At 35.1% G+C, this 16157-nt stretch overlaps 1 protein-coding gene across 4 annotated transcripts in view; it reads left to right on the top strand.

Annotated features, from left to right (window-relative positions):
* The window catches only part of VPS35L (VPS35 endosomal protein sorting factor like), a 112307-nt gene that overhangs the window by 50444 nt on the left and 45706 nt on the right, over window positions 1-16157 (top strand). For all 4 annotated transcript variants that reach the window (XM_044660399.1, XM_044660391.1, XM_044660383.1 and 1 more), the window contains 6 exons: window positions 1304-1415; window positions 2110-2226; window positions 7055-7108; window positions 8049-8129; window positions 9018-9080; window positions 13847-13932. In XM_044660399.1, coding sequence (XP_044516334.1) covers window positions 1304-1415; window positions 2110-2226; window positions 7055-7108; window positions 8049-8129; window positions 9018-9080; window positions 13847-13932 — 513 coding nt within the window. The remainder of the gene's footprint in view (window positions 1-1303; window positions 1416-2109; window positions 2227-7054; window positions 7109-8048; window positions 8130-9017; window positions 9081-13846; window positions 13933-16157) is intronic.

Here is a 16157-nt window from a genome sequence, read left to right as displayed (position 1 = left end):
GCACTTTTAGTGTCTTAGTGAGCCCCCTAGAGCACCAAGAATATTAAGTGACTTGCCTAGAACCAGAGTGTAGGTATGTTTAAGAGGTGGGATTTGAATCCATGTGTTGCTGGCTCTGAGACTCTGTCTCCCACGCCTTACTTCCTCTCATCATATTAGGGAAAAATCAAAATAATTGTACCTGGGACTTCTGCTTCTTTCTCTGCTAGTCCTTATACAGAATCTTTTGCTGCTTTTAGTAAATATAACTGAGTATCATATAGCATCCTGAAACTTTATTTTCCCTAAAACCTTTGAAAAGTATATTAAAAATATTTCCACTTTATAAACCAAAGCAGACGGAAGTTAATTAATGGCATAAGTTCACACGGTTGTTTGAGGCCAAAGGAAGAATTTGCTGAAAAATACTATTTGTAAAGTATTATCAGCTGACCAGTTGTATGTAGTTAGGTATACTGTGTATATAATTGTTTGTTGGCCTTGTTTCACCAATATTGTTTTGATAAACTCTACTGGGTACTCTTAAGGGAAGGATTTGCTCTTATATGCTTTATGATTTAAATTAAAATTTTTCTAAATTTGAAAATGTTTTGATTGGCAGCTTTAAAGACATGGGAAATATCTAATGTGGTGGATAGAATTATTAGACATTAGTTTAGTTTCCTAGTCATCATGAACTTATTTGGTTGTTTACACATGCAGAAATCAGATATGTCAATTAATTAATTAAATTTATTTTATTTTTTAAAACCCTTACCTCCCACCTTAGAATTAGTACTTTCTATTGGTTCCAAAGCAAAAGAGTGGTAAGAGCTAGGCAATAAAGGTTAAGTGACTTGCCCAGGGTCACACATCTAGGAAGTGTCTGAGGTCAGATTTGAACTTAGGACCCTCCAGTCTCTAGGCCTGTTTCTCAAATCCACTGAACTACCTAGCTACCTCCAGATATTTTATTTTTAATAACAATAAGCTAAAGTGAATAGGAATTAGAAATGGAAAAGAAATTCATTTTGGTTTATCTCATTTTCTAATGTTTACTTGTATCTTTTCTTGAATATTGTGTAAAGAATGTTACCTTTTTTTCTCAGACTATAGGCAATGTTGTCATTAAACTTTTTTACTTGAATACTGACTTGAACATTTGAACATGCTTTTCTTCCAAGTTGACTTTTTCCTTCAGTTGGTTTTTTTTTAAAGCACACATTAAATTGCTGTTGTTTATCTATTAAAGCACTGTAAATTGTAAATTAAAATGGCTTTTATTGATGGGAGGCACTGTTGATTGGTGTAATGTTTCTTGCAGTGCTTTGCTATTGAATTCTGTGATGTCAGCATTTAGAGCTGAGTTTATTGCTACGAGGTCTATGGATTTTATTGGCATGATTAAAGAGTGTGATGAGTCTGGATTCCCCAAGGTAGGCTTTTGACTTAATGTTCAGTGAGAGAACAAATAAGCAGTGTTTAGTTGATAGCTCACAAGGGAGAGAATCAGGTGTTTTGGGTAACACAGTCCAAGAAGAATACAAATGAAACCTCTGTTTCTGTTAAAAAAAAAAGGTGAAAGATGATTTAGAGATTGAGAATGTTGTACAACATGTAATTGCTGTATGTCAGACACTCTAGTCCTAAATTTTCTGAAATAACTCTTTGAAATAGTTTTATAGACTTTGGCCCTAGATTTTTAAAAACATTCTATCACAGAATAACTCTGAAAGATACTGTCCAGTAGAATATTTTATCTAGTAAAGTAGAAGGAAATATAATGCTGACTTTTTAAAAGTTTCTCACATTTAACCCATGTTATATATATATATGTATATATAACCCATGCTATAGCAGAGATTTAGAAATGAATATTTAAAACAATAACCTTAAGAGTCACTACTTTTTCTCCCTGTTTTAAAAATCTCCCATGTCTGATTTAAAATCATAGGAGTTCGAGTGGGGAGGGGGACCCCAACATCTGGTTTCTCCTTTGTACTGGTTAGAAAATAAAGGTCCATGGAGAATGACTTTATTTGAGTTTAGGTCATCCGACTCCAAATCCAGTATTTCTTCCTTTATATCATAATACACCAATAGTAACAGAATGATTGGATGTTTTCTCAGCATCTCCTTTTTCGCTCATTGGGCTTAAACTTAGCCTTGGCTGATCCCCCTGAAAGTGATCGACTTCAAATATTGAATGAAGCCTGGAAAGTTATTACTAAATTGAAGAATCCACAGGTGAGTTACCAGTTAAGAAATCAAATCCACATTTAACCAAATTCTCCAGCATATGTACATTTTTTTTCTTGAAAAGCTCTCATCATAAAAGTATTTGCATTTCTGTTTTTTAGAAGTGGAAACCTTTAATTATTCTTGAGCTCATTGTATAGGTCTGTTATCTATGTAGATGTTTATTTGATTTGTGCAATTATACCCTATGCCCTAAAGCCATGGCATAAAAATTAAAAGAATACATATGATTAAAGGCTTTGAAGAACTACAATATTTTCTAAAGCACAAAACCTCACCCCCTTTTCTTTTTTGGCTTATCAATTTTAATAAGCCAATCTAATACTGTATGTTTACATTAAATAGGAACAAATTCATATCATTTTCAGGAGGGAATTGTTCCCTTCCTCCCTTCTTCCCTTTCTTCCTCATTTCCTTCTTTCTTTTCTCCTTCTTCCCTCCCTTCTTCTCTTGTTTTTACATCATCTTTATTTCCCTTTCTCTACTCTTTGATCCAGAGAACCATCCCCTGTAACAAATAAGGAAGAAAGGGGAAAAAGCAGATTTCAGTGGAGTCTGACATTTGAAGTATGATATATACTTATATTCCTCCACTTGTGCAAAAAAGTGAGAGGTGGATTTTCTCATTTCTTTTTTGAGGCCAAACCTGGTTAGTATAATTACACAGTCTTCAGTTTTATTGTTCTTTTTTTTGCATTAATTGTATTGTGACAAAGACACTTTATTCCAGCTAAGTGGACCAGGAGACTGGGGCAGTTGTCCTTTTTATCTTCCTTACAAAGCCTTTTTCAGCACTGGACCCTTGAACAGGTTCAGTCCTGGGGGAGCCTGACAATTTACAAAAGGGCTTAGGCTCTTTTCTGCTCATACTTTGTATCTTTATAACTCTGTAATGGCACCCTTGGGAAAATTACTTAAACCATAGGTTTTGGCTCATGTTTAGAGGCTTTCCAAAGTGAGGAGAGTAGAAAGGTACTTAATGTATAGTGTAGATCAGGTCTAGGACATCTATTTATCTCCCCTACGCAAAAGAAATGCTTGATGAAATTAAGACTCAAACTACACACTGACATAAGAATTTAAACAAGCAAAGCAGAAATATATATATATATATTGTTATGCTTTCCCAGGATATTGATTCTTAAAATATCAACATATGATACTGAGCGAGGTGGACTAGTGGATAGAGAGCTAGGCCTGGAGATTAGAGGTCCTGAATTCAAATGTGACCTCAGAAACAACCTAGCTATGTGACTCTGGGTAAGAAACTCAATCCCTTCTCTATCCTTTACTGCTTTTCAGTACTGCTTAGTATTGATTCTAAAGCAGAAGGTAAGAGTTAAAAAAAGATACAGCAATTCCTCACCTGTTGGGAGTTATGTTCCAGAGACCTCTATAATAGGTAAAAATCTGCAAAGCAGAGGAGTTATATTTATTTTACTATTTACATATATTTGAAGGCTTTATAAACCCTTCCCATTCTCCTATAAACCTTTTTCACACTCTTTTTTTTAAACCCTTACTTTCCATCTTGGAGTCAATACTGTGTATTGGCTCCAAGGCAGAAGAGTGGTAAGGGTAGGTAATGGGGGTCAAGTGACTTGCCCAGGGTCACACAACTGGGAAGTGTCCGAGGTCAGATCTGAACCTAGGACTTCCCGTCTCTAGGCCTGGATCTCAATCCACTGAGCCACCCAGCTGCCCCACTTTTTCACACTCTTATTAACCTACAGTCACTGAGCCAATCAGTGCCCAGTTTACAGAATCAGTGCTGTGGTTGATTGGCTTTCATTCCATTAGCCAATAGTGTGCTGCGATAAGTGTAACTCCATGACACAGAATGACTTTTTTTTTTTTTTTAAACCTGTGATACAGTGAATCCTCAATAAATGAACCACAATATAGCAAAGGACAACTATATACTGTTTGTAGGACCAATGACTAGGCATTGTATATTTTATCTTAGCTCTGGTACTATGCAAACATTTATCTCCAGGTCCATGTCTTCTGGTAGGACATACCAGGACTTGGGTTCATTCCCATCAGTGGTTATTTTCTCCTTTAAGAAGTACTATAGTGAATATGGGGGATGCTTCCCACAGTGCATGTAGCACCAGATGAAGATCCCAGAAACTTTGAACTCTTAGTCTCACAAGATTGCCTCTAAGGCTACACATGCCCGTCTTTAGAATTGTTGATTGATCACAGATGCTCAAGGAAGTAAACCCAAAGCAGAAAAGGCAGCCAAGGGCTTGAAGGGACCAAGCTTAGCTCCTTTAGTCAATCCCTTGGTTTAGTTGCATGTGGCAACAGTTGCCATACTGTCAGGCTGGAGAAGGCCATCCTCTTATCCCTCACAGAAAGTCTCAGAGTTTTGTGATGTACCTGGAAGAAGAGAATCAACCTGAAGCTCTCTCTTCTTTTTAACTGATGAAGCACTCTGTGCTCCCTGCACCAGTGGTCACAGGGTGGGGAGAGGATCAAAGGGCTGCCACCTAGGCTTCCAGAAATGACCTTGTGAAAACATTCTCCAAATCATTAACAGCAGAAAAAATTAAATCAACTCTAAGGGTTTACTTCCCTCCACGTAAATTGTCAAGGATGAAAAAAAGACAAAGTGTCAGAGGGTTCACATACATTAGACACATACATTGATGCTCCCTTCATGGAGCTATGAAATGGGTCCAGGTCTAGATTCCAAGTTGAGATTATAAAATAAAAAATGACTAGACTCTTGATCCTCTTTGACATAGAAATTCCACTTCTGGGAATATATAATCCAAGGAAGTCAGACAAAACAGTAGCCTAATATATGCCGAAATATTTGTAGCAGTATTCTTTGTGTTAGCAAAAAGCTAGAAATAAAGTATGTGTCCCTCAACATAAAAATCTTTTGGCACATGAATATAATAAATAGATTGTATAGGAAGAGATTATCAAAGTGAACAATTCAGAGAAGCATGGGAAGATTTATATGAACTAATGGAAATTAAAATAAGTAGAACCAAGGACACAATAGATAGAGTGTAAATGAGAATATTAACTAAAGGACGTTTAATTTTAAGTAATGGAAAAACCAGTAAAGTTTCCTGAGAAGAGATAATGAAATGTACTTCCTCTATTAGGGCAGATAGATAGGGATGGGGGGAGGGTATTAGGATAGAATATTATATACATTTTCAGACACAAGCTGTATAGAATGTTTTTGCTTAAAAGTGTAAGTGATGTGTAAGGGGAATTATTCTGGTGTTAAAAACAAAAGCCATTAATAAAATGTATTTTTAAGAGAATTAAAGAAATTTCATTACTTCAGCACACTTTCCTTATTAAACTTCAGCCATTAACATCCCTCTTTGGTTCTTTTTCTGGTTCTGTCTCAGATTTATGAAAACAATATTAGTTGAATTTTACTTTTTAGTTAGAAGCTGTCTTGAGGGTGTATGTGGTTTTGGCTCCCTAGGGCTTTGGAGCAGCTGTGGCATCAAATTTCCTATATTGGCAGCTTTCTCCATCCTTTTATCTCCTTTAAGACCTTTGAATTTTAAGCCTTTATTTCTGTTTTCCAGCCTTTTAGAACAAGTCTTCAACTACTTGCTTATCAGAGAGAAGATGTTAATTTGTCTTTTTAACATTTCCAATTATTTCCTGGAATATAATATTCTCTGTTTACTCATTTTAAAAAATTGAGATTAAATACTTTTCTTCTTTTAGCATTTTCTTTCTCTTCCACACTCAAAACAAAACAAAAAAGAAGAGAAAGGTATGTTGAGTTACATACCCCATTTTCCTGTGACTGTCTTTCCAATCATATGTAACCATCCTTACTAAATTTAGTTAAATCCTCTTTCCAGAAGAGAGTTGAAATTTTTCACATAATTAGTTTCTTTATTAAACTCTGTCAACTTCCTTTTATTTTAGAGCTAAAATCCAATGACACAGACTGCTCTCACATTTATTAATTTTTTTTAATTTTTAGAGCTCCCAGATTTTTCTTTATTTTATTCGAATAACAAATTTACACATAGGTTTTCTAAAGTTACATGATTCATGTTGTCTCCCTCCCCTGTTCCTTCCCCCTTCCTGGAGTTAAGAAACAATTCCACTGGGTTATACATGTGTTATCACTCAAAACATATTTCCATATTATTCATTCTCACATTTTTAAACATATTACAGAGATTTGGTGATTTGCCTACAGAGATTAAGAAGAAGATTCACTCAATTCATGAAAAGGTGTATATCTCTTCTATATAAAGAATGCACCAAATTTCAAATTATATGCCTTGATATTAATATTTTAAAATATATCTTTTTAAGAAAATACATTTTTATTAATGCTTTCATTGTTGAAAAACTGGACAGTACTCAAATATTCAGGGTTTTATAAAATTAAATCTTGAAAAGTACTAGGGGACAAATATCAGCAAAACTAGATATATTTATATTAGTGTAAATCAAATCTCTTTACAAAGGCATCAAAATAGAATTTGGCAATAGGCCAAATATGCATTATAGCTGCTTTCAAAGAGCTTGTAAACAGATTGAGGGGATAAGACATAAAAGAAAACATAAAAAGATAATGAGCAGCAATACAAGACATTATGTAAGTGCTGAAAATGGTAGGTTAAAAGTCATAAGAGTTCATAGGAGAGAGAATATAACATGGGCTGGTGGTACTTGTGTCAATCTAAATTGTTTTGTGGATCAGAGCTCATGAGTAGGCTTCATGCTTGACTGGATATGGTTTCTGTTTGTATTAAAAGACTCTTAATGTTTTGTAGCTAGTGCTTTTAAATAATTTATATTTTCTTTGTAGGACTATATTAATTGTGCTGAAGTGTGGATAGAATATACATGCAGGCATTTCACGGTATGTCACTATTTCAAAATTTTGTGAAAAACCATCTTTTTGTTTTTACAAAAAGGTGTGCTTGCTTTTCCATAGTAAAAAAAATTAGATTTGTTCATTTTTTGTATATAATTGTTATATAACATAAGCAGGACTTTATGCTAATTTAAAACAGCAGGTGTTTATTGAGTGTCTTTCTTACTGTGTGCCTATCCTAGTGCTGCTAGGCATGTGCAAAAAACCCCAAACTCAACAAACTACAAATTTTGTTCCTTCCTTCAAAAAGCTTGCATTCAACTGGGAAGAAACCAGTGTGTGTGCATACATGTAAATATGAAACTTATACAAACTAGCTACCAAGTAATTTCAGAGGGAGGGTAGCATCAGTTGAAGGGATTGAGTTAGACCTTTTCATAGGAGGTAGCACTTGAGCTGACCCTTGAAGGAAGTTAGAGATTTAAGAGGTGAAACTGAGGAAGGAAAACACAACCCCAACTGTACAAAGGCTGGAAAAAGGAGATGGGAGTGTCAAATTGAGAAGTCTGTGAATTGGCCAATTTAGCTGGACCATACAGTGAGAGGAGGAGTAATGCAGAATCAGTTAGGAAAGAGAGATCAGAGCCTTATTGTTAAGGGCTTTATATAACTGCAAGGCAGAGGAAGAGTTTCTTTCTTATATTACCCCGAAGACAGGCATAGCATCTATCAGAATCTTTGAAAATGGGATTAGAGGTTTTCTGGGAGGGGAGCTATATCGTTTGGTTATAAACATCTTTCTAGATGGTTTGTAGGAAGTGCCATACTAGACAAGCAACATGAATTGTATTACTTCTCCTAAATTTGAGTTATGAAGCATTTTGGGGGGAATTGATTTATGGGTTCCATAAATGTGTGTCCTTTTAGCAGTAAAATTTTCACTAATTTGTTCACAGTGTAATGGATCTAATTTTTCCCCAAATAGAAACGTGAAGTCAATACAGTTTTAGCGGATGTTATCAAGCACATGACACCTGATCGTGCATTTGAAGATGCTTATCCACAGGTGACAGAATTATTTTATTTCAACTTTGTTAAGTTTTGCTTGTATTCCTGAATTAAATATTATCATTAATGACTTGCTTACTATGTCTTAGTATTAGAAAACTTTTATAGGTCAAGAATTAGTTTAGGTAATTACATAATGGCCCAGAATTTGATGTCTGAGATTGCTTTTGAATTCAAATGAATGAGAGGCATGATGTAAGCTATAGAGAGCGGGCTGGCCTAGATGACCTTTGAGATCTGTTCCCTTTAAAGGATAAAAAGAAAAAAGAAAAACAAAACTATTTTTGTTTTAAGGACATTGTCAATTTCAGTGTCCATTATAGTGTCAAAAAGGTCAATTAAACCAGATAACTTGAACTCTTATGCAGTTGAACTTTCTGGTACTCAATAGGAGTTTTTGTTATATTGTTTTGTTCTTTAGTGCCCTTTCTCTCCAGTTTTTTTTTATTTTTAAAATAATTTTTTCCCTCTAGTAAACAAAAATTGGTTCTCTTTTTCTCCTTCCCTCCTCACATTAGAAAAACAGAACTCAGATTTATTTTTTTTAAAGTAGTTTCCAGAGATGTCCCTGGATCAGTCCACATTGAAACCAGTTTTTTGCCACCTTCTGGGTATATAGACTTGGACGAACAATTATTATTTAGAATTTTGACCCTGAGAACCATTTTCACATCCTGTAGCATAAACTGTTATTATTTTCATTGTTTATTTTACAAGAATTTTCCATAAAAAGCATTGAAACAAGAAGAAACCATAAACAGAACAAATAATTCCTTGAACTATTTCCTTTTATATCCCAAACCTATTCCTCTTATATATAAATTTAAAATGTTTATTATATATGTTATGCATGTATTGAATAAAATGTGTACATTTTGTTTTTTAGCTTCATTCAATAATTAAGACAATTATCGCCTACTTTCATGATTTTTCAGTTCTTTTCTCAGTGGTAAGTGAGGATTTTAAGTCATTATAATTTTTGTGTATGCTTGTGTGTGTGTGTGTGTGTGTGCGCGTGCGCACTCGCACATCTATGTATGTATGCAAATGGATATCTCTAGCAGTGCCATCAAATTCTGTAATAGCTTCTTAGTTTCCAGAACAGTAGTTTCATTTTTTAATTCTGCTTCTATAGTTTTCTTTGGTTATAATTGACTAAGTGAATCCTAATTATTGTGCTATTTTCTGGAAAGCTGCATTATTAGTATTTCCCATAAAACTGACACTAGGTAAAAATGGTAAAGGACAAAAGTTTGTTTTCACTCTCTTCCAACTTTTGTTTTATGCTTGTTTTCTACTTCATTTTGTGCCCATATCCTCCAGCACTACCTACTACATTGATTCTGCTTCCTTTCAGCTCAGAATTTCACCGTGACATTAGACCTATGTAAAGGTTAAAATAGGGGTTTTGGCAAAATAAGAGGGAAGCTTTTAATAATTTAAGTTTTAATGAGAATATAGCAGAGTTGTAAATTAATATTATCCCTTTAAACCAGAAAAAAGAAAACTTATAGCAGCTTTTAACAATTAACAATTTAGTTTATTTAAAATAAAGATAGTAAAAGAATATAGCAAAATGAATATAGTGAAGGGGAGAAATATAAGAAAGAGATAGAGAAAGAAAATTTCCTAATGTCCATACTAGTTATCCTATAACTACCTATAATTACTACCTAAAACTACCTATATCTATTTATAACTGCCATTAGAGAAAGTCCAGCTGATCACCCTTCAGCTCAGCTCACCAGGCAGATATATGTATATATCTCCCGACCAGCCACTAATCACACCAATCTACACTACCAGCAATCAACTCCCAGGTCACACCCAGCAGCTAACTTCCCCACAACTGCCAGCCCTGCCAACAACTGACAGACTGACCAGCTGGAGCTGGCAGCCTTTTATATCCTTCTTCTACCTATCCTTCCCATCTCTATGGTTCCTCCTTCCTCTCTCAATGGTTTCTACTTCCTGTCACTGTGGGCTGGTTAATCCCTACACATCTCTATGGTAAGAGGACCTCCATGTCCCCCATTAAATTAAAAAAGGAATAAAGAATTCCTTTTTAAACCTAGACCCCTACTCTTGAAGAAATGCTCCCTTTTTATGTAAATAGCAAAACTGTTGTTTTCTTGAGCCAATTCTTCTCCCTGATCTTTGGTCCTTTTATGGAATTCCCTCATTGAAACCAATTTTCCATGATGTGTGAATTCTTAACCTGTTAACTTTTCTATAGGGCAGGGATTCTTAGAGATTTCAAAAGTAGGGGGGGGGGCATGGCCTCAGCCACTTCCTAGTTATGTGACCCTGGCCAAGTCACTTAACCCCCATTGCCCTTACCACTCTTCTGCCTTGGAGCCAATACACAGTATTGACTCTAAGACTGAAAGTAAGGGTTAAAAAAAAGAGTGGGGTATAGTATGTGAACTTGAATGGGAAAAAAATTATCTTTATTTTTATAAATCTCTAACTAAAATTTAACATTTCTTTTAGTTATAATTTTTTAACATTGAATTTTATTTTTTCAGTTCCGAATTATCTTCTTCTTCCTTCCTCTCTCTTCTATTGAGAAATCTAGGAAAAAAAAACCTTTACAAATAGGTATAGTCAAGCAAGATAAATTCCTACATTAGCCATCACCCCCTTCTCCTACAGTATAGTTCACTCTGCACTCTGAGTTCATTTCCTTTCCATCTAGAGATGGTGAATAGTATGTTTCTTCATGTGTTGTCTGGAGTTGTGGTTGATCACTTGTCTTAAATCAGAATCCTTAGGTCTTAATTATGAAGTTTTTAAATAGGCATTATTCTAGGTCAGCTAAGTGACACAGTGGATAGAGTGCCAGGCCTGGATTTGGGACGACCTAGTTTAAAATCTGTCTTCAGACACTTCCTAAGCTGTGTGATCCTGGGCAAGTCACTTAATTTTGTTTGCTTAGCCCTTGCCTTTCTATCTTAGAGTTGTTACTAAGACAGAAAGTAAGAATTACATTTTTTTTTTCTGAGAAAAGTTCAGTTGGTTTCACCAAAATTGCCACCGACTATGTGTCAGTGATGCAAAGAAAGTTAAGAACCCAGTCTAGAACATGGAATGAGTGAACAAAAAACATTTAATAAACCTTACTCAGTGTTCAACTTGATGTTAGGTCTCATATAACTGATAGAGAAGGATTGGGTAGTTTGTCTTATTCCTGATAAATTTGAGGTTTTTGTTTAGCTACAGTTACATTGCTATACTGTGACAAAGTGACAGACATACTTTCCATGTCAACTGCAGAGACATGGAGTTTACTCTTTAGGCCAGTCGTTCCCAAACTTTTTTGGCCTACCGCCCCCTTTCCAGAAAAAATATTACTTAGCCCCCTGGAAATTAATTTTTTAAAAATTTTAATAGCAATTAATAGGAAAGGTAAATGCACCTGTGGCCATCACTGCTTCTCCTGAATTGTTGTAGCACCCACCAGGGGGCGGTAGTGCCCACTTTGGGAATCACTGCTTTAGGCTATAGCTTCCAAAGTACAATACACTACAATACACATCCCTTATTATTTTTAAAAACACTTTGGGGAAGTTAAATTGAATAATTTCCTCAAACACAGTAATCAGATTCTTTTCCTTTTTGATGTCTTCCAGGACACTAGTAAATCTGACGTTCTTCTCCTTGATCTGCTGTCCAAATTGGTCATTTTATCCTACTTCGCCTCCAAACCTTTTTCCAATTGAGCTTTTTTCTGAGCTTGTTTTTCCATTTCATCTGTTATCTAGCATTCTTTAGTTCACTGTATTAATTTTCCTTTGAGTTGAGTGAAATTAAATCCTATAAACTATTTTCTACTTTTTTCCACTTTTTTCCATTGTTCCCCCCTGAGATTTCTTAGCCTCATTCAATTTGTTCTTTTATTCCTTTTGTCATATTTTTGCTAAGCTTTTTTCCTTAAGTGGGTTTTGTGATTCATCTGAGCATATCTTTCAAGATTTCTTGTGTTGTTTTTAGTGTAACTTTTGCTGCTGTTTGTATATTCTTTACCCTTTGTTTCTCTCACACTGTAATCTTTTTTTCTTTATTCACAGCTTTTCTTATTTTCCTGGAAACTTTTGGAAGTCCCCCCCCCCCCGTTTTTGCTACCTCTTTTCCTATTTTTGAGGGGGACCTATGGTGGCTGGGTGCCTCATGTTGTCACTTTGCTATTTACATAAAAGCCCCTCCCTTGTTTTCTATCCTCATGCCCTTTTTCTCAACTTGGCAAAAAACCCAAACTGATACAACTGTGCTTGAATATGACAGTTGAGAGGTTTAGAGTATGTGTATTTATAGTGTTAATATTTAGTCAGTTGTACATTTTTTTTCGAGAGGAGAAAGTATATGAGTTGAATTTTTAAAAGATTGATAGTTGGAACAGCTAGTTGGCTCAGTGGATTGAGAGCCAGGCCTAGAGTTGGGAGGACCTGGATTCAAATGTGGGCTCAGACACTTCCTAGCTGTGTGACCCTGGGCAAGTCACTTAACCCCCATTGCCTGGTCCTTATTGCTCTTCTTCTTGGAATAAATGCTCTATTAATTCTTAGACAGAAAGTCTGCATTTTGTATAAATAAATTAATAAAAAATTGATTGTTAAGTAATGGTGGAGCCATGAGGAATAAAATCATTCTAGCATTGTGAAAATACAGGGCATGCCAAAAGTTTAGTATTTCAGCTTAGCTTGAGTAGTACAAAGGCATAGAGATAAGTAGTATTGGATAAAACTGGAAAGGGAGAAGAGAGTCTTAATTTTAAAGTACCTTCAGTGCTAAGCAAAAGAACTTGAACAATCATGGAATCCCTGATGATTTTTGAAAAGAGTGACATGGCTAGATCTCATCATTAGGAAGATGAATCTCTATGAAGGATGAATAAGGAAATGGGGGAGAGAGTAAAATCTTGGACCATCAGAATAGATTCACATTACTATTTCCATATGATCACAAAGTTATAAAAAAAAAACTTTGAGAGACTTTAAACCAATGTTTCCCAAATGAAACATCTAAAACTTTTGGAAAATTGAAAATATATTACCTAAATTCACAAATGCTAGTCTGGCCTATAGTAATAGCCTCCTTGGAAATTTTCAATCAAATAAAAGCAATTCAATTCAGCAACCACTTATGAAGCACCTACTGTGCAGGGATCTGGATTAGTTACTCAAACACTGAGACAAAAAGAGATTCAGTCTCTGCCTTCGATTAGCTTACATTCTTCTGGAGCAAAAGTCATGTACTGCAAAGTAATTTTTCTCGTGGGATGCATTAATAATTTGAGGGAAATGCCAACTCTGGTGAATGGTTGTTCTGTGATAGCACTTTCATGGGGCTGGTAGTATCTGGGGAGGGCTTTCTTAAGAAAAGGAGAGACTTTGTAGTTAGCAAATAAGGAACCAATAGAAAGGGAATGACTGAAGATTGGGATGTATGAAAGTAGTGGTAATCTGCTGGGGGAGATAGGAGAGGAGAGAATAGAATTTACAGGACATTTAGAGGAATTGGCTTTGGAAAAAAGAAGGGCCATTTCTCCATCATAGACTAAAAGAGAGGAGGGAAAAATAAATGATGATAAAGATGAAGATGGGGGGAAAGGGATAGATGGGAATCTCTCTTGTTTAAAAAGAACATCTTCAGAGAAATATTCTATCACATCTTTCCAGTAATCCATGTAAACTAGATGTACTTGGTTATTTTTAGGAGAAATTTTTGCCATTCCTGGATATGTTCCAAAAAGAGAATGTCCGAGTAGAGGTTTGCAAATGCATTATGGAAGCTTTTATTAAGTAAGTATAAATGCATTCTATTTCAATAATTGCTTGGATACTCTTGAGTCAAATATATTGATGAGAAATATGTATTCACTTTGTAGACCCCCTTTCCATTTACAACATGTTTTATATATTCCATTATAATAAGATAACATGAATTAATACTTTAAAATAACATTACTGTTGTCACATAGTGATAGTTTTAGAATAGAAAACAAATAGAAAGATTAATAATAATAACATATTTGCATAATTATTATTTATACATTTCTGAGTTAACTTGTTTTCAAAAACAGAGTTACCTCTCTTTACCATTTATATTATGAACTGAGATTTTTATTTTCTGTTAGCTTCAGATGCTCCAAAGGCCAGAACATTTAACTAATTATTCTTATTATCCTATGAGCAGATCCTCTTTTCAAAAATGGCTGCAATTTTTAGTGGTTGTGGCAGAATTTACACCATTGCTTGGTGCAAATTTGTAAGAAGCCATATTGGGCCAGGATAGTTGCCAGTTATTGAGGTTGGAATGCAGAATGCAGGGGTGGCATGAGTTGGTATGAGACCAAAAAGTCTGTTAAGAGCACCCTATAAATTGAGACTGATTCTCAGGGTCTCAGTCTGGAGAATGGTGGGAGGGTAGGCATTTCAAAATTGTCTTTGAGCTAAGGTTAACTTATACTTTATAAGAATAGTTATTTAGGCTCATTGCTTATCCAGTGCTATCAGTATCCATTCCTAAACATTATCAATAATATACAACTTTCTAAACATCAACAAGAAGATAATCTCTGTTAAGTCAAGCCAACTTGAATTGAGCTAGAACATCCAGAAACTAAAGTCAGGCCTTTAGGCCTGCAAAGGCAACTAGCCCGGCAGGTTCAGTGAATCAACTTCACCTGAAAACTCCTGAAGATTTATTATAGGCTTAGTTAGTTAAACAAGGTTCTAGGATTCATTCCCAATCCCTCTTTCCTCTTTACTTCAACCCATGCTTTTCCTATCCTTGTTTACCTTCATTGAATAAGTTAAAAAGAGAGGAGCCTGTACTGACCTGATCTGTGTTGAAGATTCTTAGGGGAAAAGTGTCAGTTAAAACTTCTCCTTTCTTTCATCAGGCTCATTCAAGTGATTATTGATTTTCTATCATCAGGATCAACATCACAACAAATTGCAGTCAGTTATAACATCTTTAATAGTTTGAGTTTACTAATACTCATTACATATAAAAAACTGAGTTTACTTAGTACTGACAGTTGGGGAAGAATCTTTTACTTTCTCATCAGTCAGTTGTGAAGGAGGAATCAACCAAGTGGTGGGGCCTGTCAACTGGTTTAACACAGACCACACCCAGCTACAGGGTCATTCAATCCTATTTAAAGCAACATCATTTAGCTGTGTTAAACCACCTAGATAAAGGGTCTCATAACCTCCTTTATATGCCTCATTTACAAAATACATGTTCTGTATGGTTAGGAGCTAATACGAGTATTCTCATTTATGTAACTCTCTGCTACAATAATTTGTTATTATTTTCTGTTTAGTTCTAAATTATGCTTTTACTTGGCAGTTAGTATACACAGAAAATATGTTGAGTATATCCCAGAACATATCAGCAGTATACTTACAGGGCTGATTTTTAAGGAATTCTTATCGTGTTTTCAAACTTTAAGCATGTATGAACTAGTAAGTATTACTTGAAAAAATAAAAACAAAAAAAAGACCTTTTCCTTAACTGGTGAACTGAGCTGTTGTTTTTTTTTTTAATTTAAATTTAAATTTTGAATATTTTTCCATAGTTACATGTTTCATGTTCTTTCCCTCTCGCCCAAACCCCGCCAGCCCCCCCGTAGCTGACACACAATTCCACTGGGTTTTACATGTGTCATTGATTAAGACCTAATTCCATATTATTGATAATTGGACTAGAGTTATCATTTAGTGTCTACATCCCCAATAATATCCCCATCAGACCATGTGTTCAAGCAGTTGTTTTTCTTCTGTGTTTCTCCTCCCACAGTTCTTCCTCTGAATGTGTCTAGTTTTCTTTCTCATAAGTCCCTCAGCCTTGCTCTGGATCCTTGTATTGCTGCTAGTACAGAAGTCCATTATATTCTATTTTACCTCAGTGTATCAGTCTCTGTGTACAGTGTTCTCCTGGATCTGCTCCTTTTACACTGCATCAATTCCTGGAGGTCATTCCAGTTCACATGGAATTCCTCCAGTTCTTTATTCCTTTG

The sequence above is a fragment of the Gracilinanus agilis genome, chromosome 1, assembly GCF_016433145.1.
Source record: "Gracilinanus agilis isolate LMUSP501 chromosome 1, AgileGrace, whole genome shotgun sequence".
In the NCBI taxonomy this organism is placed as follows: Eukaryota; Metazoa; Chordata; class Mammalia; order Didelphimorphia; family Didelphidae; genus Gracilinanus; species Gracilinanus agilis.
This window is presented reverse-complemented; position numbering and strand designations above follow the sequence as displayed.